The sequence below is a fragment of the Poecilia formosa genome, unplaced genomic scaffold (genome assembly GCF_000485575.1).
Source record: "Poecilia formosa unplaced genomic scaffold, Poecilia_formosa-5.1.2 Scaffold453, whole genome shotgun sequence".
Classification (NCBI taxonomy): domain Eukaryota; kingdom Metazoa; phylum Chordata; class Actinopteri; order Cyprinodontiformes; family Poeciliidae; genus Poecilia; species Poecilia formosa.
This window is the reverse complement of record NW_006800392.1, coordinates 199023-220312: the sequence shown is the minus strand read 5'-3', so window position 1 is coordinate 220312 and position 21290 is coordinate 199023. Positions and strand designations below refer to the sequence as shown.

Sequence of the window (21290 nt, the reverse complement as noted above, 5' to 3'; positions counted from 1 at the left end):
GTGTTTCCTGGTTTCTCATTTTTAAGCATCAAGCTGGAGAACCAGAGATGATCAGAGACGATAAATCCGATTTAAATTTTACAAAACTCCTACTTTGAACACACAGTGGATGGTGATGATTTTAGGACAGGTCAAAGTTCATGTTCTCCTCCAGACTGGAGGAACTCCAGGGATGAAGAGCAGTTTAAAACTTTTGCCCAGCAGCAGCAGCAGCGCTACGTTGGCAGGAAGAACAGGATGGTCCCGGAGTCTTCCTGGCCGGATCGTCAGACTAATTTCCCAGAAATTTCTCCCACACGCTAAACGATGTCCATAACTTCGCTTGGTTAGGCAGAATTGATCCTGCCTGAAATTGGCCATGAAATGAAACTTAATTCAATTCCTCACAGCATCCTCATCCTCACCTTCATCCTCCGGCCTGAGAGGAAGGGATCAGAGCAGGAAGTGGCGGTGGCTCCGCCCCCTGCAGCCGCAGTTCCTCTTCCCATCAACTTCCTGTTTAAATCGAGTTCTTCCTGTTCGCCGTCAGTCGGCGCCTCAGGGAGAAATCCTCTAAAGTTTGTTTCTTTCTGCTCCGCCGGGCTGAGAGGAGGAAGAGAACAAACGTCTTTACACAATTTGATCTGTGTTTAAATCCACTTCCAGCTTTCTCTCCAGATCCGCTGCAGGTTTTTCTGTTTAAATGGATTTTCCTGAAGTGAAATCTGAAAAGTGTGGCCTGCATTTTTGGGTTGTTTCAGCTCCGACTGACCACTGGATGAACATTTTCATTAGAGACTCGTCTAATCTCAGAGATTCTCAGTTGAATTTAAGTCTGGACTTTAACTAGGCCATTCTGACATGAATGTCTCTAACTGTATGTTCAAACACTAGTAAAAACAAAGGCCTAGTCAAAGTCCGTACCCAAGCTTTACAGAGAATCTGTGGCAGGGACCAGAAACGGAAAGAAGTGGAACTGAAACGGGAAAAAGTTCTTCATGTTCGTCTTTTCTAACAAAATTGTGGAAGAAAAACGTTCCAGAGAAGAAAAGGAGTGAAAAAGATGAGTGGAAACGAGAGACAAGGATGAGGAGGACTGGGAAGAAAATGTGTAAAATAAATAAAAATGGATGGATTGTCAAAGGGAAGAGGAGGAGGGAACGAGTGAAGCCAGGCAAAGGTGAAAAAAGAAGTAAATCCTCAACGGAGGTGAAGAAGAAAAAACATAAGAGGAGTCAAAGTGATGAAGAGGAGGGATTACGCTCAGACGATGGAGTGCATGAAGAAGGGAAGGAAATCTGAAAATGAGAAGGAAGGATGAGGGAGGAGGGAAGGATAAACGGATGCAGAGAAGCAAATTGAAAGGAGCTGTGGAGAGGTGAGGAAGAGGAGGAGGAGGAGGAAGAGACGAATAATAAACAGAGAGAGGCAGGCGGAGGGAGAGAATAATGGAGGGAGCCTGAGAGGGACGAGATAAAGAGAGGATCTATTAGAGAGGAGGAGGATGAGCCTGTTACACACACACACACACACACACACGATGTGACATCCTGCTGCCACGGTAATGCCTGTTCTAACAATAATCCTGATTGACTGGCAAACACACACACACACACACACACTCATGAAGTGATACTCTGCTTAATCTGAACGCGAGTGGAGAAGTGGATATGACATCACTTCCTGCCGAGATCGAATGAATTGTTCACAATCAGAGATGTGAAGAAACTGCTGAGTCAGCGCTGTGTTATTATCTCACACACACGCACACACACACACACACACACACACAGTGGACACACTGATCGCTTTAAGCAACATATCAAATTGCGATTGGGAGCTGCATTGAAACGGCGGCGCGATGCGGCGCTGCTGCCGATTCATCAGCTTCACAGGAATCTGGGACTGGATCAGGAGTTCAGTCAGATTCTGTTTGATTCACTGAAGGACACAACGCTCCGTCATTCAGCTGTTCTAAACTGGAACCATCAGAGAGATTGGCTCTGAACTGGAAACCAGTTTAAACCTGTTCTAACTGGAGATGAACCAACCAGTCATTTTGGGACCAACATCAGATCAGAGATCTTGTGAATCACTGTGGCCCTGGTAGAGAGGCAACTTATCCAGCTAATCCTGCTTTCTGCACATCAGCTGCATGCGCACAGACTTGGCAGATACTTTACACCTTCCTGTTTCAACCTTCCTGTTTCTCTGTGAAGGATTTGGATTAAAACTGGTAGTTGATCTGGTTGCTCTGCGCTCGTTACAGTCTAATGAACATTTGCAGATTGTTTACTTTTCTCAACAGGAAATGCTGCCCTCTCTAGATAAAATATAAATAGATTAACACAACTTTGCATCGTACATTCTTGTTTGGTTTTCTGTGTTCTGCTCCCGTTGTCTTTAGAGACGGGCTCATTTGGACCCAACAAGCTTTTTACCCAGTGTTCAGTCCAGCAGCATCGACCCAGATGCAATTTTGTAAGTTTGTGTGTGCTGTTACGGGCACTGACAGTCTGACGGAACAACCCCATTGCTTCCCCACTGTTCAACCAGTTACATCTGCTGCTCTTCTCCTGAGCGTTGCGCTAAGACCACAGGAAGGTTAAAGACTCCTGGACACATGAAGAGTTTACACATTAACAGGATCCAGTAGTTCATCTCCAAAACCTTGAGAACCCAATGAAACGATCGCCTGCTAACCTGCAGGTGTTGAGGCTAGCTGCTGACTTTAGGTGGATGGACGCAAACACCAGACCAGTTTCATCCTCAAACTAAAACATACTCTGACTCTATTTATTAGACTTTCAGAAGTAAACCTTTATTCCATATTTCATGGCTTGGTTCCTCTGCTAAATGTCTTTAATGGAACATAAATTGAGTTTTAACCAGAGGGGATTGTAAAGCAACAGCAGTAAGTTACTGGAACAATAAACCAGGATAATTAACTGATAATAAATCTTATAGTTCTCTAAAAATCTGCAGCATTTGCTGTTTACTAATTAAAAGTTCTGTCAGCATTTAGAGCAACAACTTTCACTGATTTATTCGGGAGGCAGGCTGAACGTTCTGCTAAGCTGAGACTTTAAAAACATGTAAGAATAAATAACTGGTATTTCTAACAGGCTTTAGCTTTAAAATGGGCGTTCTGGCAGCAGAGCCCCGATCGAAAGGCGGCGAACGAGATGAAGATGGTCAAAGGAGGGACCAATTAAAGCGAGGATGACTAGAAACTGTCAGCGTGCCGGTGCATGGCGAACTGCCAGATTCATCCGAGTGGTTTTGAGAGAGAGCAGATTTCCATCCCTGGAACTATAATTAATGTTGTACCAGGAGACAACAGAATAATCTTCCAAATTAGCGCCCATTTATTCTGAGGAAAATTACCCACGAGGTGCAAAAACTAATTAATGCATCCGAGTTTCTTTGTGGAAGGAAATGAAGATCTGACTGAACTTTAACTGCAGTGTGAAACTGCAGCAGGAATCTGCATCATAATGCTGCATGTTGGAGTTTAGCTGCAGCGGCAGAGCGGCGTCCTGCTGGGATGAAACCAGCAAACCGACTGCTGAAGATGAAGACGAGCAGCAACATGCAACCTGAATGATGAAGAGCACCGAGTCCAGGGGTCAGGAGGTCACCTTCCCCGTTTCACTACGAGGCAGCTCCAAAAATCTGGATATCATGAAAAAGTGCAACATTTCAGAACATTAAGCTCAATGCTATAGATCTATGACGGGTAGAGTGGAATATTTCAGGCTTTAATTCTGTTGATTCTCAGAAGGAAAACGTGTCAGAACTTTACATCAGATCAGTAAAAATGTGAACGTTTTGAACGCTCGTGTTAGACTGGAAGACTTCACTGTTTCCTTCCACTCAACTTTCTATGAATATCTTTGATGCATCACTTTGTGAACAGCCAGACTCTTTAGGACGTTTTGTGACTGGGTCAGGCTGTCCATGACCTCTGACCCAGACAGAGACAGTCACTCAGGAAACCTTTCCAGGTGTTTTAATCAGCTGATTAGGGCGTGGCATCATGACTTTCTAATATTTAACGTTTTCATAATATTCTGATTATCTAAGATGTTGAATTTTGTGTTTTCATTCTGTGAGCCAGAACTCTGGTTACCTGAAATGAAAGTTGAAACATTTCGCTGTGTGATGGATTTACACAGTGGCTTTTATTTTCTGAAATTGGTGATGGATTGATGGCTTCTAATTTATCAACACAGATGCTTAATTATAACTTTAAAAAAGCAAAAAGCACAGAAAGCTGGTGAGTCGCTCGTCTTTCTGCCGGATCTCCTGGTTTGGTCGTTGGAATCGCAGAATGAGGCTCCGTATCGCCGCGCTCTTCACCGTGAGCTGCACTTTAAAGCTGCTGTAATAGCAGCCATTTTCTCTTGCAGGCAAATATTTACCATAAGTGTACTTCAGCTGGATTGTTGCTGCTTGACTCCTCCTGGAGAACATAAAGGCCTGGAAGGAGCATGTGAAGGTGAACATTTTCAATCGCTGATTTTTCGAGGAGTTTCTGCTTCAACACCACAGAAAAAAAAACTTTCTGGAAAAACTCGAGCGAACTGTCAAATCAGAAATGAACAAACAAACGAAGTCAATCTGGTGAGAGTCATGATACACCCAACATCATCAAACTGCTGGAGGAACAGAACTGGTTGGGCCATTGGTTCATTGAAGGAGCTATGATGCGTATCCATGGCAACAAGGTGTTTTTCTAACTCGGAGCAGCTAATTGGTATCTCAAAAGCCCATAATAATACCTGACCTTTGACCCCAGAGGAGTTGAGAAGAAGGAAGATGGTCCAGCTCTTCCATCCATAATAAAGACTGATCCCCTCCTCCAACATCTCCACCCAATAGCAGAGATTAAAGAGCAGCGGCAAAAGCAAAGGAGGTGGGTTAGCAGTGCTAGCTAACAACTGATGATGTCGTCCAATGACTGAAGATACTAGATGCTATGAGTTATACCATTTAATGTCCTTTTGGGATAAAGTATTTTTGAATTTGATTTTATTATTAACCTTTATTTAAATCCCTGATCACCGTGGAAACCAAACTGATGACCGAAGATTCAAAGTTCAGTAGAGAAAAATCCCATCATCAGTTCGGACCTTACAACCCGTTTAACGAACTACTGAAACATCCTTGTTCCTCCGTGTTCTCACCAAATCATCTCCACAAATCAAATGTCCTGCTTTGTGTTTTTTAGTTCTTATAGTCGGGATATTCCTGAGTTGTGAAGTGATTCTCCAGAGTGGTTCCCACTCAGAGGGAGCCCTGCAGTGGGACTGTGGGGACCTGTGNGGGTCAGGCTGTCCATGACCTCTGACCCAGACAGAGACAGTCACTCAGGAAACCTTTCCAGGTGTTTTAATCAGCTGATTAGGGCGTGGCATCATGACTTTCTAATATTTAACGTTTTCATAATATTCTGATTATCTAAGATGTTGAATTTTGTGTTTTCATTCTGTGAGCCAGAACTCTGGTTACCTGAAATGAAAGTTGAAACATTTCACTGTGTGATGGATTTACACAGTGGCTTTTATTTTCTGAAATTGGTGATGGATTGATGGCTTCTAATTTATCAACACAGATGCTTAATTATAACTTTAAAAAAGCAAAAAGCACAGAAAGCTGGTGAGTCGCTCGTCTTTCTGCTTCTTAAAGCCGGATCTCCTGGTTTGGTCGTTGGAATCGCAGAATGAGGCTCCGTATCGCCGCGCTCTTCACCGTGAGCTGCACTTTAAAGCTGCTGTAATAGCAGCCATTTTCTCTTACAGGCAAATATTTACCATAAGTGTACTTCAGCTGGATTGTTGCTGCTTGACTCCTCCTGGAGAACATAAAGGCCTGGAAGGAGCATGTGAAGGTGAACATTTTCAATCGCTGATTTTTTGAGGAGTTTCTGCTTCAACACCACAGAAAAAAAAACTTTCTGGAAAAACTCGAGCGAACTGTCAAATCAGAAATGAACAAACAAACGAAGTCATGATACACCCAACATCATCAACTGCTGGAGGAACAGAACTGGTTGGGCCATTGGTTCATTGAAGGAGCTATGATGCGTATCCATGGCAACAAGGTGTTTTTCTAACTCGGAGCAGCTAATTGGCATCTCAAAAGCCCATATAATACCTGACCTTTGACCCCAGAGGAGTTGAGAAGAAGGAAGATGGTCCAGCTCTTCCATCCATAATAAAGACTGATCCCCTACTCCAACATCTCCACCCAATAGCAGAGATTAAAGAGCAGCGGCAAAAGCAAAGGAGGTGGGTTAGCAGTGCTAGCTAACAACTGATGATGTCGTCCAATGACTGAAGATACTAGATGCTATGAGTTATACCATTTAATGTCCTTTTGGGATAAAGTATTTTTGAATTTGATTTTATTATTAACCTTCATTTAAATCCCTGATCACCGTGGAAACCAAACTGATGACCGAAGATTCAAAGTTCAGTAGAGAAAAATCCCATCATCAGTTCGGACCTTACAACCCGTTTAACGAACTCTACTGAAACATCCTTGTTCCTCCGTGTTCTCACCAAATCATCTCCACAAATCAAATGTCCTGCTTTGTGTTTTTTAGTTCTTATAGTCGGGATATTCCTGAGTTGTGAAGTGATTCTCCAGAGTGGTTCCCACTCAGAGGGAGCCCTGCAGTGGGACTGTGGGGACCTGTGGATCGTCCTGCAGTGTGTGGCTCCACAGACACTCGGGGACGGTTAGTGTTGAGAAGCAGCCTCAGCTGGCGGCCATGTTGGGTTGACTGCTCTCTGACAGCCGCGCTGCAGAGTGGAGAGGTCAGTATTGATCCACATCAACTCACCCAGCACTGGATTACTGCTTCAGCTGGGGGGAGAGTCACAGAGGAACGCTGCTGCTGCTGCAGCTGTTGCTGCAGCTGCTGCTGCTGCTACCTCAGCTGCTGCAGCACCAGCTGAGGTAGATCTGTTTGACCAATCAGCTCCATTCATCTCTGGTCTCCTCATAAAGCGTCTCGTTCATCATGAAGTCCGATCCGTCCTCGTTAACCACGATTGTCCTCCTTAGGGAAACGGATTCAGTCCAAGGAAAAGTCTGACGTGCAGCAGGCATGGTGGAATCCTCCCAACACGTCCTAACGTTCAGCTGGACGGTAAACTGTCCCAAAGGTTATCGCCATGCACAATAATATCGTAGTTTTGAAACAATTTTCTAGCAATATAACGGTAATGGCATAACAACACATTCTCAAAGATCGATAAACTTTAAATTCCAACAAACATTTAATACTTGAACTGGAAGACATTTTAAATATCAAAATAAATAATATATAAAATGAAAAAAGGACTAGATGAGATCAAAACACCAGACGAAAACTTTTATCATGTAGAAAAGAAAAACAATAAATTATTGGTCTTATTTTAATTCATCATGTGATGAATTAATTTATTATTTACAGCTGATCTTACTTTGCTCTCACATCTTGTATTATTACTTTTTGTCACATTAGAGTTGAAATCATTCAACTTCTCCAGCGTTTTGTTGGCTTCTGTTGATTGAATCTCCATCTTTGCTGCATTATCAGGTTGAAAGTCTTTCTGGATGTGATGATGTAAATGTCACACAGCAGATCCACAGTGGGCCGTCGGGCTGGACTGCTGCTGCTCTGCAGAGGTCATGCGGAGGTCATGCACACCATGCACCACCAACACGATGTGTCCCGCTGAGTCCAACTGGACGGAGCTGCTGGTCACCTGGCTTTAAACTCATCAGGCTCATTCATGAAAAGCAGCTAATCCAGCATGAGGAAACTTAACTAAGCAGTAAAAACTCCTTTGATTGGTTAATTCCAGGCTTTACTTGATTTCATGAGCTGTGGCTCAGATTTGTTTGAACATTAAATGTCACGACTAGCAGAGTGAGGATGAAGGTTTGGTTCTGCTCCAGTTTAAACCGGATTACTCCCAATTTAAGATGAGTCAGCGAACGAACCGAAACACAAGTTTATTAAAGACGAACATTTTGGTGAGTTTAGCTTTTACTGACGGATGACAACTTTTACCTTCAATACTTTGGTTTTTATTTGTAATTAAACGGTTAACAGGAGAAACCTTGATGGTAATAAAATGTCAGCAGCTTTTCAGTCAATTTTTTTTCTTTTCAGTTGATAAAACTAATAATTTTAATCAACTTTAAAGAATTATTGACCTAAAACAAACTTTTTGTTTAGCTTCGTCTTATTTCAAGTGTACCTGGAAACTAGACCAAAAGTACTTGGTAAGATTTTGTGTTTTTACAGTGAAGGCACTTTATGAAAGCATAGAGTAAAAAGTCAAAATGGCAGCAAATAATGTAGAATTGGAGAGTAGTAGGAGAAAGTGGTGGGCTCGGTTATGAAGACTGCTGAGATATTCATGATCTTGTTTTTCTGTAATGGTGACAAAACTCTGTCAGACATCCTGACAGTGTTTTGTTGCTTCTGTTTGCTCAGGTTTTCTATAAGATGTTGTTTCTCCCTGCTGGGGTCAAAGGTCACGGTCAGGTTGACGGAATGAAATCTGTTTGGATGTAGATGTGATGCAGAAAACCACTGCAGATGGAGGAGCTGCTCTGTGTTTTTCCTCTGTTTGGCGGAAAAAGGCAAAACGTTTTTATTGTGGAGATGATTGCTGCTGGACCCGGCGGCGGCGGCCATGTTGACACAGACCTCCGTCTCTAACAGAGGAGGTCAGAGAGGCGACTGAATGAAAGCAGAAGAGATAAAATAAGGAAAACAGGTGAAATCTGGCAGACGGAGTGTGAAGTTCTGTAATTTCCAGTGAAGGTTTGAGTTTTATTAAAGAAACTCCGGGTTGAGTCTCTGTGGGTTTGTGTTGACGGATTTTTCTCATCAGAATCACAGGAAAATGTTTTTACTGCTGCTGACATTAATAAAGTCCAGAGCAGTGGAACCAACCTGAGGCTCGTTGGGATCAGAACCGCTCCGCTTCTACAGCTCAATCTGTAGATTCTGGAGAACGTCCTGAACCGTTTCAGTCCAGGATGAGTTGGACCTTCTGGTGCTGATGTTCTATCTCCTGTCCAGGTACCTGGCGGTGACCCAGTTCAGCCCGATCCACGCCCGGAAGGCCTTCCCCTGCTTCGACGAGCCCGTCTACAAGGCCACCTTCTCCCTGAGCCTCCGCCACGACCCGCAGTACACGTCTCTGTCCAACATGCCGGTGGACAGCAGCTGGCCGGACGAGGACGGCTGGGTGACCAACCGCTTCGCCCGGACGCCCCGCATGTCCACCTACTACCTGGCCTGGGCCGTCTGCAACTTCACCTACAGGGAGACGCAGACCAGCAGCGGCGTGGCGGTGAGTCTCAGCCTGTTCTGGGAACGCCGTTCGTTCGTTTGTTTGTTTGTTTGTTTGTTTGTTGGAAGTGGAAAAAATGCCCGATGAAAGTGGCTCGAGAACGACTCCAGCCTGTTTTCTCTCGCATCCATCAGTCCTGATCTCTGGGGTTGAAACAGGAGATAAGAGCTGCAGTCATTACCATCACACAATAATTGACATAATTAAGCTCTGATTGGGGGAATAATGGCTTTATATCAGCAGCCGGCAGGAGAAAACAAGCGAGGACGAGTGAGTGCGCAGATTCAGCTCTTTAAAGCTTTTAGATGTTGGATTTGTGCTTCAAAAACGAACATCTCTGGGATTTAATTTAAATAACGCCGACCTCCAAGTGTTTATGGAGCAAATCATCTTAAATAATCTCATATACGTTTATTTTTCAACTTGTTTTGACTGAATATTTTTCATGTTTAAGTCACAAAAAAGAAAAACCACCAAGCTTGTCCAGTTTGAGCTGAATGGTGCGGACAGCATCTGTTTGTACAGCAGCAGCGTAAAATGAAACTTATGTCGTTTTTCCATCATTTCAGCTAAAAGTTTGTACAAAATAAACTTTAAAATGACAAAGCTCAACTCCCCCCGCGAATTTAGAAAAATGACACTAACGTGGGCGGAGCCAATATAGCTGGGGGCGTGGCCAAGTAACTCATTAGGTCTTCCATATGGTGCGTTCACTGGTCAGTAAAATGTGAGACTTTTTAGTTCCCTAAAGGCTGAAAATCATAAAGTGAACTTGTGTTGTAAAATGATGAAATGTGGAAAAGTTGAAGCGGCGTGAATTTCTGAACGGTGGTTTTGATGCTGCTGGTCGGTTGGGATGAAATGAGACGTTGAAACGACAGATTATCAGCTGCAGCTACTTTACCTGCAGATATCAGTGGATCGTCTGCAGATGATCCAATAAAATCAGCAGCTGCTCGTTATCTGAGGCTGAAGACGGTAATTAAGATGTGAACCGGCGATAATCTCCTGATCAGAAGCGTTCTGCCTCGCTGCTGCTCTGGCTCCATTAGGCTGCTGGGTCTCCCATCCACCTTTACTTCTGTTGTCATTTTAAATGTGACCAGAATGGATTTCTTCTCCTTTCTCAGGTGAATGTAGAGCAGAATTTTAAAAACGCTGCATCAGCGTCCAGCTGGGAGCCGCAGGAATAAACCAGGCGGACGAATCTTTCTGTCCTTATAACAAGACATTTTTCTCATGTTGTAAATGAAATAATCTGCCAATGAAATTAGTATTTTTCAGCAATATTAATGGATTATTTCCTCTAAACAAGCTCCCAGCTTGTTGAAAAGTTAGTTTTGTCTTATCTGAAGTATAGTGAGAAATTTGCACTTGAAACCAGACAGAAATACTTGGTAGGATTTTGTGTTTTTGCAGTCGGAGCTTTAAGTCGACTGTTTGAGCTGATAAAGGATTTTGTTTTAAATCAACAAACGATGCAACAGTCAGCTCAGAAACAAAGCTGCAGAAAATTCCCATCAACTATTGGGATATTTTAGGTAAATAACAGGAGCAGCGTTGGAGGGATCTGATCCAGATAAGCTGAACTTTGGTCTCGGTTTGTTTTTGTTTCTGCTCCGGTTTTTATCGCCTCTGATTTGAAAGTCAAATCGTTCACCTGATTTTCTCCTCATCCGTTTCCAAACGCTTCAAACTCAAACATGCACGTCGACGCGTCGGACTTCCAACACAAGGACACAAAGCAGGCGCGACCTTGTTCGCCCCATCATCTCTATCAGTGTAATTACAGCTCATCCATCTCGTCTGCCAGGAACTCAAGGACGACGATCCGACACGCGCAGCCTTTGTCTCCTTGTTACAGAATTATAATTTAGGAGGAATCTGGCTTTAATGGCGCCTCGTATCTGGGTCGTTTATAACCATCAGCAGCCTCCAGCGCTCTGAGACGGAGGAAAACGCCAACAGATCCATCTTTATTTTTACCCTTTTTCTATTTTTATACCAAACTGGTGAAACGTCGGCTGATGGGAAAACATGCATCCCAGACGACCCCCGTGTTTCCAGTGGAGATCTGTGGGTTGAGGGCAGAGCATCCCGGAACCCCGGCCTCTTTGTTCCTGCGGTGTCTGGCTGCGCTGCGGGCCCAACACGCCTCTGATGACACCAAAACATCCTCTGGGAGTTTGTTCAGCGCTCCGCTAGCTTCCCTTCCCATTTTCGCTTTTTACCCCTTTTAAGCCTGAGGCTGTTTTTTATTTATTTTTTAGACATTTTCCACTTGAGAGAGAAAAAACACATCCCTCCATTCGGTTGGTAACGGCTCCATAACGGTGAGGCCAAACGAACAACCGCGGCCTGAAAGACACTCCAGGGAATCTGAAACACAATCCAGTCGGCCCGGAAAAAATCCAACACACGACATGAAAACTGAAACCGAGTCCAACTGAAGAGAAAATATCAGCCAAAAACGCTCACAGGCTGCCGGCTGATTGATTTATTCACTTACTAAAGGTTACTAAAACTGTTAGTCTTCTGGAAACCCGGCAGATGACGACGATGTGGAACTGCAGTACATGAAAACAGAATTTTACAGCAAACCTGTACGGCAAAACCAAACGATGAGGAAAAACCTCTTTCTTCCACAGATCCTTTTTCTGTTGTGTCGATCCACAGATGATTGGCTGATTTTTATATTTTTTTCCACATCCACAGTAAACACACTCTCTGTTATTTAAAACCTTTTGGCTGAAAAACCTTGGATCTTTGAATCTGGAACTACAACACAACACAGGACATCCATCGCTCTGTTGTTTGTGAGCATAAAGTTTTTGAGTGAAGAAAATGTCTGTGGACATTTAGATTGTTTTATAAGTGACATCAGGAAGCACTTTCTGCAGGTTACCAGCAATAATTAGCTGCCTTTATGTCTTTGTGTCTGGAAAGGACTAATTTAATGTCTTTCATCCACAAACGTAGCATTAGCTTACTGTGAGTTTTAGAGACTTCGTCACCAGAATGTTAGATTTTCAAACGTCTTCTTTTAAACTTTTATTTCTAATGACTTCCTCTTCCTACCTGGACAAATGGCCATGTAAATGGTAAAAACCTTCATGTGAGCAGAGTTTTGGATCATCATCGTCATCAGCCGAGTCCTGATGAACTCATTTAAACGCTGCAGCAGTGAGAACCTTTCCGCTTGGTGTTGAGCAGCACATCAGATCTCATTCTTCACACAGAGAACTGTGAACACGTCGAACGTTTCACCAGTCAAAACGATCAAAAAGCTCCGATTTTCCAGCAGAGTGTTGAGAGAACGGATTCTCTCAGCCTCTTCCTGCTGTTTGCCTGTGGTAATCCGTGAAGACATGGTCCCGTCAGCAGGACGCAAGGCCTGATGGGAGATTAGCAGGAAGCCGGGTTCCATTTAAAAACCCAGGATGTGTTCATTTTGTCAGGAGCTGAAAAGCATCCAGAAAGCAGCAGATGCAGATTGTTGTGTCTACAAACATCTGCTGGATGGGCTCTGTGTGTCTCATATTAAGATCGCTGTTTTGGCCCGGAGGCAGCCGGGACGCTGCTGTCTGTTTGCGGAGCGGCTTCCTCTGACAGGAACGTTAATCCTGCCATGCCTCCTCTTCCTCCTGCCACGCTCTGAGAGGAGGACAAATAAAACGTCAGCCGTCCCCATCCTGACCAATCAAATGGCTCCGTTTGTCACAAACGCTTTCTCCGTCTGTCCGGCGTTAATAAACGCTCCAGTCGGCGCGTCGCGCTCAGAAACACTCAGCCTGGTTTTAATACGAGGCTCTGAGGGACGTCAGGCTCCAAACAGGCCAGCAGTAAATCAGTTAATCACATGATGAATGGAAACAAAGTCAATAACTTCCATTTACACGATTTATTGTTGGTCTCTTTTTTCCTCTTTCTACCAAAAACCAGATGATTAAAGTCTTCAGTCTGCTGTTTTCATCTCAGCTAGATTTTTTAAGTGACATTTTGTTTACAGATATTTCATAATCTCTTTTATTTGTTTTTATTGTTGCATTTTTAAAATGTCTCCAGTTCCAGTGTTAAATGTTCACTAGAATTTAAAGTTTATTGATCTTTATAATGTGTTCCTGCATTAGTATACCATTATCCATTATTGGTATCAAAACATCAATATTATCGTTTATTGCAATAACATTTGGGACAATGTGTTATCGTGGTTTTCATTCAAAAACCAACTTTGTCTTTTCCCAGGAATAAAGTCTTTATTTAATTGACTTTTTTATTAGTTTTTGGAATGTTTGCTAGTTTTTATTAGTTAAATATTTCATTTTTATTGGTTATAGTAGTAGTTTTAGTTTGTTTATACTTCGGTTAATTTTTAGGAATTGAATTACTATGATTATGTTTACATTTACTGGGTGATAAATACTCAACTGATAATATTTTCAAAAAATGTATTAAGTTATTGTTGACCAACCAAATACAAAAACGGAGGATATTATATCTGTAATTTCATTGTTTTAGTTGGTTTTATAAACACACAAGTTAATAGATTTCCCCCATTTATTACTGTATTCATTTATTTCAGTTAAAGGAAATGTTTTCTCAGTTTCAGTTTTTATTTTTAGTTAATTTACAGCTAGCTGCTTAGCTCACATGCTAGGTAGCTAGCTCCAATGGTAACGCTAGCTAGCTGTTTTATAAGCATCTTCGCCACCGACTCACTTCTGCTACCAACCCATAAAATGTATTTATTCCAGTTTTCTTTTGTAGATTTATTTTGTGATAACGGTCTTAACTTTCTTTCACAGAGGCCTTGAAAGGTCTCAAATTTGAGTTGGTGAAAGTATTTCTTATTGTGAAGGACTTGGCTGAATGTAGGGATGGACGATACAGCTGAAAACCTTATCTCAATACAAGCGCTTATTATTGATTAGTTTATTTTAAATATCACCAAACTGGTGGTCTGACCTTTTCCTGTTTTATCCAGTTTTCACGTCGCGCTATTTTTTTTTTTTTTTTAGCATTTATGAGGCGAAACCTTAAACTGCTGCTGTCAGTTACTGAACAGGTTGTTGCTAGGCAACCAAAAAGTGAATGAGTTAGCTGATTCCACAAACTTAGCTAGCCGTTAGAGGTTGAGCAGCTAAACCCTTTAACCTACATTTCCCAGAATGCTGTGCAGTTCAATGAATATTCTATATATTAAATATTTTATCAGATGTAATATCGATATTAATCATGTCTATCATCATGTATATTATTGTTCAGCCCGGTCTGAATCCTGTGCAATTTGTGTTTTTATTGCTACTAAAAAGCCTCTGTTGGCGATGACCTGCAGAGCATCAGGTCAGGAATTTGAACTCTGAGGTCAAAGGTTAAACTGGATCTCCTGTGAGGTGGCTGAAGCTCCTCTACACACCTGAACCGTTGTGGTAACGAGACAGAAAACGATGACGCTCTCAGCACATGTAGGCTGGTAATAACGTCTTTATGGTGAGAATAAAACTTCATCAGGCAGCAACAGGAATCGTTTCCATCTGCGGCGCAGCGACTCGGACTGGAACTCTTCCAGCTTTCATCATCAGCTCTCCATTGTTCTGCCGCCTCATAAACAGCTGCTTGTCTGCTTCCTTTATTGTGACGCGTCTCAGTGAGAATCCCTGTTCCTGTAATGAGGAGCTTCTCCTTCAGCGAGGATTAAAGAATCCAAACAAACGGAGGAGTGACCCGCTGCGCTGGCCTTGCTTCACTAAACCCCGTCTTTAGCATTCATTATTCCCACCAACCAGCTGCGTGTTTATCAGCTGATCGCCATGGGAACGACATCGTTTTAACATTTTCACAGAGCGACAGGTGAACGTTGTCCAGGTTCAAACCAGAAACACCTGGATCATGTTGGCTCTCTGCTGGAAAATACATGAAACCTGCAACACTGGAGGGAAAAACCTGATATGTCGGGTTTATGGGAAATGTCGACGTAAAGCGGAACATAATTACGAATTATTTAATTTGAAGAGTTTTACCAATAAAACTCTGGATTTGTGCTGTGCGTTTGTAATTGAATCTCTTTTGTTTTTTAAAACAGCCAACGGTCAGATTGGATGGAGAACATCAGATTCTCAGTTGGTTTGACATCTAGACTTTGACTAGGCCGTTCCAGTGTTACCAGGGGGCTCTTGGCTGCTTTTTTTCATTAATCTGATCTGAATCTCATCCGTCTGACTCAGTTTAGTTCCTGCAGAAATACTTTAACCTAGTCTTCCTCTGTTTTTTATGGAAGCCCATTTCTGCCATAAAAGAAAAAAATAAAAGCCCAAATTTAAGATTATAATTGAGTTAGTCATAATGTTGACTTTTAAATAACAATTATGTGATATAAAATTATAATTTTGAGATTCAAAGTCACAATTATGAGATTTAAAATCGTAGTTTGAGATATGAAGTCAGGCTGTTTCTCTGAGGAGGTTTGATTCTGTGGAAGACGTATCGTAATCAAATTATGAATTTTATATTTTATATTAATGGTCCCTCTGTAAATGCAGGTTTTCTTTCTGTTTAAAAGTGTTATGTTTTTTTCTATGTTTCTAGTGTCTTTGATTTATTGATTTTCGGTTTTATTTTCAAAAAAACCATGAGGGTTTATTAAACCGTAGATTAATAAATATCCTCCCCTTTGACATATTCCCCCGAGTTCCCATAAAATCCCATAATGACAGAAAATGTCACATTAACATTCAGTAATGACAATAAAGGTCACATTAATGGACCATAAACTGCAGGTAAGGTCAGTGTTTAATATAAAAACTGCTGCTTCTGTTGCTTTAATCAGACATTAAGGAGATTTTATGATAATGAAAAATGTTTTTAATGATCCAGAGTTTAAAAACTTTCATGTTTAAACCTCAAAAGTATGAAAAAAAGCCGACATTATCACCGTAAATGGCATTAATTAAACAGGAGTGGTTTGTATTAATTATTTACTTTGGATCTCATAACCTTGTCATAATTAAACGTTGTCAGATCGTTCAGCTGCTGATGCCAACAGTGTAGCGACGCTCGTTAAGTAGCTACCCCTGCAGACTAGTGGTCGCCTTCCTGTCCAGACTCCGTTCCAAACAGCTGTCCGTCGGGAATGTGTCGGATCATCGGGATAAAGATGCTTCGTTGGGTTTTGGGGTCAGTTGCCTGGAACGCTACTTCCTGTCAGTGACCAAGATAGAAAACATCTCCTAGATGTTCACTGTGAACAGTTTGCAGAACACAGTCATACAGAAACACAATGTTTCTGTTTTAAATGACAGAAACTGAGTTAGTCGAACATAAAGTTATAAACCACAAACTTTTCCTTTAAGATAAAAAAAGATCCATTTATCTGTAAAAGTGTTAAACCCAGAACTCCTTTAGCGTCAGTTTTAGATTCACCTGATTCAATTTCTGCAACAAGTCGTCATTTAAGCTGCTTTTTCTGTCAGTTTCTAATCAGTTAATCTGAAAGATGATCACCAGATCAGCCTTACTGAAATGACAAATCGAGCAGATAGAGCTGAACTTTTCTGATGTGGATGTTATAAATATTTTTTAGCTTCATTTACTACGAACGAAGAAGCGTTCACTAAAGGAATGCTGCTGTTGCATTTTATGATTTTAAAAATGGAATCTAATCGTTTATTTGCACCTTTGACTTTATTCTTAACGTAAAACAGGATTTTTAAGACCTCCGATTAGTCGATTACTAAAATAACCGCCTTTCATCTGTCTCCAATAAAAAACGAACTGAAGTCTTGATGAAACGTCAGTTTTGTCTGTTTGTTGGACTGAAACCAGCCAGAACTTTTCTGGTTCTGCTCCCTCTGAAGTGGACACCGATGTTTTGTCTTGATTTGTCTTCCTGGGGTCGCGACCCATGCGGCGCCGCCCGCCCGCTGTCCTGTCGTCTGATTGGACCTATCTGGCGCGGCGGTGACGGGTCAGCGGCGCCGCTGGTTCCATTGGCCGTCTGAGGCCCGTTGATCCCGGAGTCAAGGACCAGAACCGGCTGAGGCGCCGTCAGCATCGCTACCGGTTGTTAAACCATCCATCAAATTACCGTGGCAACCGAGCGTCCATCACCCCATCCATCATCCAAGGGCAACAGCCGGAGCGCCGGGAGGGAAGTCACGGACGAGCGAAGAGATAACAAGGAGAGGAGAGAGAGAGAGGATCCGCCGTCTGATTGGAGGAGAGAATCCTGACTGATGCTTCAGACTTTTCAAACGCCAAGCGAGTGAATCCGACTTTAACTGTGATGCTGGCGCCATAAGTTATAGAGAGCAGCTTCTGATTGGTCCACAGCTCTGGTTCTCCTCAGAAACCCGAACGGTTCTGGATCCTTCGCTTCACAATCCGCCGTGTCGATTTGGAGAAGCTCAAGGTGAAGTTTGAGAGTTTTGTCAACTTCGCCAGTTGCCACAGAAACGGTTTGGATGTCCAGGAGGGAGCGTGAAGGTTTTCCTTTCTCTGCTGCTGAGAGGAGCTTATTGCTGTGCAGGAGGTCGGGTTAATTTTCTAAAAAAACAAACAGAACCGAGCTTTTATTTACCGTTTTTCATCTGTGTCTGTTTGCACATGATGCAGGAAGAGCAGCTTCCTGTTTCTGTCCTTCCTTCAAATTAAACAAAATTGGTGGAAAAAGTTTGTATTGCAAACATTTTTATTTGTGCCACTATCATTTTAAAAATAAGTTTCTGGAGGTCACTACAAAATCAAATGAAATATGATGTCAATCAATTGTCCTGGCTTGGATTATAGATCCACCTGTTTCACTTCCTACGCCGATATCTTAGTACGAGATTAAATTTGTCAAAATTGATGAACTGTGATTAATAGATTAAAAGCACTACTTTCTTTTAATTAAATTAAAAGGGCAGTATCGTATAAAATATATTTTTTGAATATTTAAACTGTTTTATGTTTTTCCCTCATCATGCATAAATTTTTTAATGCCTGTTTAAGAAATTCTTTAATCTCCATGGTAACCACACTACTGTGCAAATGCCTGGGTGGGCCTAGCCCTGCCTTCTAGCTGTAGCTCCTCCCCTCTCAGCTCCTCCAGACTAGCCAGCAGCAATTAGCAACACCTGGTGGAACTTGAGCTCGTTATAGGAGCTGCTGCTCAGGGGTAAAAACGTTGTTAAAGGGTTAATAGAGGAGCCATGTTGTGATGACTTCCTGGAGGCGGAGCTTCAGGAAGAGCAGGAGTTTTTAAAGAGACATAGGCCCAATTTCAAGGTGTTAAAATAGTTAAATTCTTTTTCAGTCATATGTGATACAAACAGCATTTTATGACGCCTGAAGGTAACATTGACACTTGATTGTTCTGTAAAACACACAAGGCCTTCATTTTAGATACCCGAATTTCAGAGTTTTTAGTTTTTTTTCCGGATGAGCGGACGCCGTGTTTCAGTCGGGAAGCTCCTCCTCACAGCTGACGGCTGTGACTGACGGGTCTTCCTGCTGCTCACCTGGAGGTAATTTAAAGTTTCAGCTCCAGCAGAGCTGCGTGTTTTTGTCTTTCTGGGGGAATCCACGGAGAAATGGCTGCCTGTCTCCACCACCGCTTCAGTTTCAGCGAATTTCAGCCTGAAGGGAGCAAAACTCTGAAGCCTGCTGGAAAATACGACGCATTCGGGATCTCAGCGGGGAGAACACGACCGCGGGCGTTTAAGGAATCCTCAGGAGACTCTTCTGAATTCAGCAGCTCCCCGGCGGCCGGCCCACATTTCAATAAATCCTCTCACTCTGAGCCGATATTCAGTCAGCTGGCTGCAGCCGGATGAGGAGACGGGAGCTGCATTTTTATTCAGCAATCACCCCAGAGCTGGATCCAACCGGGCCGGGACTCTGGTTCTGTTGCACCTCTCTGCTTCATGTTTATTCTTTTAATGAAAACCTAAAATATTCAGCAAATCTGTGAGTCATGAGTGAAAATATGGCGACTGTATAACCAGAGATTCATACCATTCATATTTTACATCCCACACTTCTGTTTTATTTTGTTTTCATTGGGATATTTTGGGATTTATCAGCAAAAGTTGAGGAAAGTTAAGTGGAAGAAGATATTTCATTGTTTTAAAAAACAGGATTGCTAGATTTAAACAGAAAACCATCTTTGAAACTTAAAATGCATTTCCTTTTAATCCCATGCTCTGAAATAAAATCCAGTGCAACTGCATTGAAAAATCATCTGCTTGTGGACTATTGTCGAGAATTTGCCTCAAACCACTTCAGACCTCATTCCAGTCAAGATGGAGCGTTTATCCCACTAAAACCTGTCAATGCATGTTGCAAAAATACATTAGAAGCTTCTCCTCTGTCCCCTGATTGCACAAAAACACTAAATTCAGACCAAATCAGTGATTTTAACAAAATGAAGGAGTTTGTGGAGGATAATTTTAATTCTGTAAAAATGTTATGAATCCATTTCCGGAGCAGAATCCATCACAGGCTGCAGAAGAAGCTGATGGGGTTTGTAGTTTTGTCTCAGCTGAGAAATGCAAATTTCTCACAAAATAGTTCAGCCAGAGATGCAGCAGACGTATGTTTTCAGTAAAATCATAATTTATCCCACCTGATGCGTAAGTAAAGTCTAAAGCAACGTTACTAGAGACGACACTCAGAATAAAAGCTCATTCTGCTCCTGCATGCAGATGGTTTGTGCTAAATTAGCATTTGAGCCGTGAAGCAGATTTTTACTGTTTGCATAAACTCTGCATTGGTCACATGATGTTCTCTGACCCTTGAAAGCGCCTCCATACACAGACACTTGGAGAGTGGTCATAAAAGTGCTGGATCGATTTCTCCCAGCATAAATCCAGTGGAATGGCCTTTTTGTGTCGGGGTTTGATCCATCTCATCCCGCCGTATTCAGAGCGTCTAGACCGGCCCTTTAATTTAATTTCTGTTTCTGTCCGTGCGTGCGGGGAGCAGACAGGAAGCCGTCTGGCTCGTCTGCTAATAAACATGCTGGAACACGCCTTCGGTGCGTGAGAGAGGGAATCATCGGACGCTGTGAGCAGAATACAGACGAGACTCTGAAACTGACGGCCTTCAGTTGAACTGATTTACTGAAAAACAATCAGCTCAGTTCTGGGATCTACACCGAACCACCAGGGGTTCCCAGATTTTAGCAGGGAACCTACCTCCAGATTATTTGCTGAAAATTCACCTTTTCCCTTGGTGTCTGTAGAGCAGATCTGAACTATTTAAAGAAAATGCAGTTTGGGAGGTTGGAGAACGTATGCGGAGTCCCAGTTACCACAAAGTTGAAAAGTTAGAATTTCAACATTCAGTCAGAAGTATATAATATAATACTTCCAATATAAATAAATATGAAACTGAAACATGTTGACTACCTGTACAAATAAACGAACAAATCTTATTTCAAATGGGTCAGAAAGTTCAATTAGTAATCCTAAATGTCATGTAAAATAAGTAAAGCATAGAATCAGACTGGATAGATCTGCCCTCTGTCACCGATACCTTATCTAGATTTTGTTCAATATCAGGGCCGATACAGATATTGGTATCGGATTGATGCATCCCAACAGAAATAAAATGTCTGATGTTGTCGCTTGTTGTTGCAATCATTAAATCAATTAATCGTATAGCATTTTATCGTCCAGCTGAATATTATCATGACAGACCTGACGATGTCACTCAGGAGCTTCTCATAAACTGGGTCATCAGTGGAGCGTCATGTGACCAGGCAGTATCTGTAATTGATCGAATTAGTTCTGTTTGTTGGGGTTTAAACCTTTAAAACTTTTTCCTGCTGCTGTAAATCCAGTTTTATTCAAACTGTCGGAGCCGAGTTTCATTTCCTGTTTGACTCGGACGGCAACCACTCGTGGAAATGAAGAGGCGCAAACTCTGATTTCCTGCTCGCGTGTCCGTCCTCAGATCCGTCTCACT

At 42.3% G+C, this 21290-nt stretch overlaps 1 protein-coding gene across 1 annotated transcript in view; it reads left to right on the top strand.

Annotated features, from left to right (window-relative positions):
* The window catches only part of LOC103155878 (thyrotropin-releasing hormone-degrading ectoenzyme), a 155014-nt gene that overhangs the window by 17821 nt on the left and 115903 nt on the right, over positions 1 to 21290 (top strand). The window contains exon 3 of the mRNA XM_007577763.2: positions 9071 to 9344. Coding sequence (XP_007577825.1) covers positions 9071 to 9344 — 274 coding nt within the window. The remainder of the gene's footprint in view (positions 1 to 9070; positions 9345 to 21290) is intronic.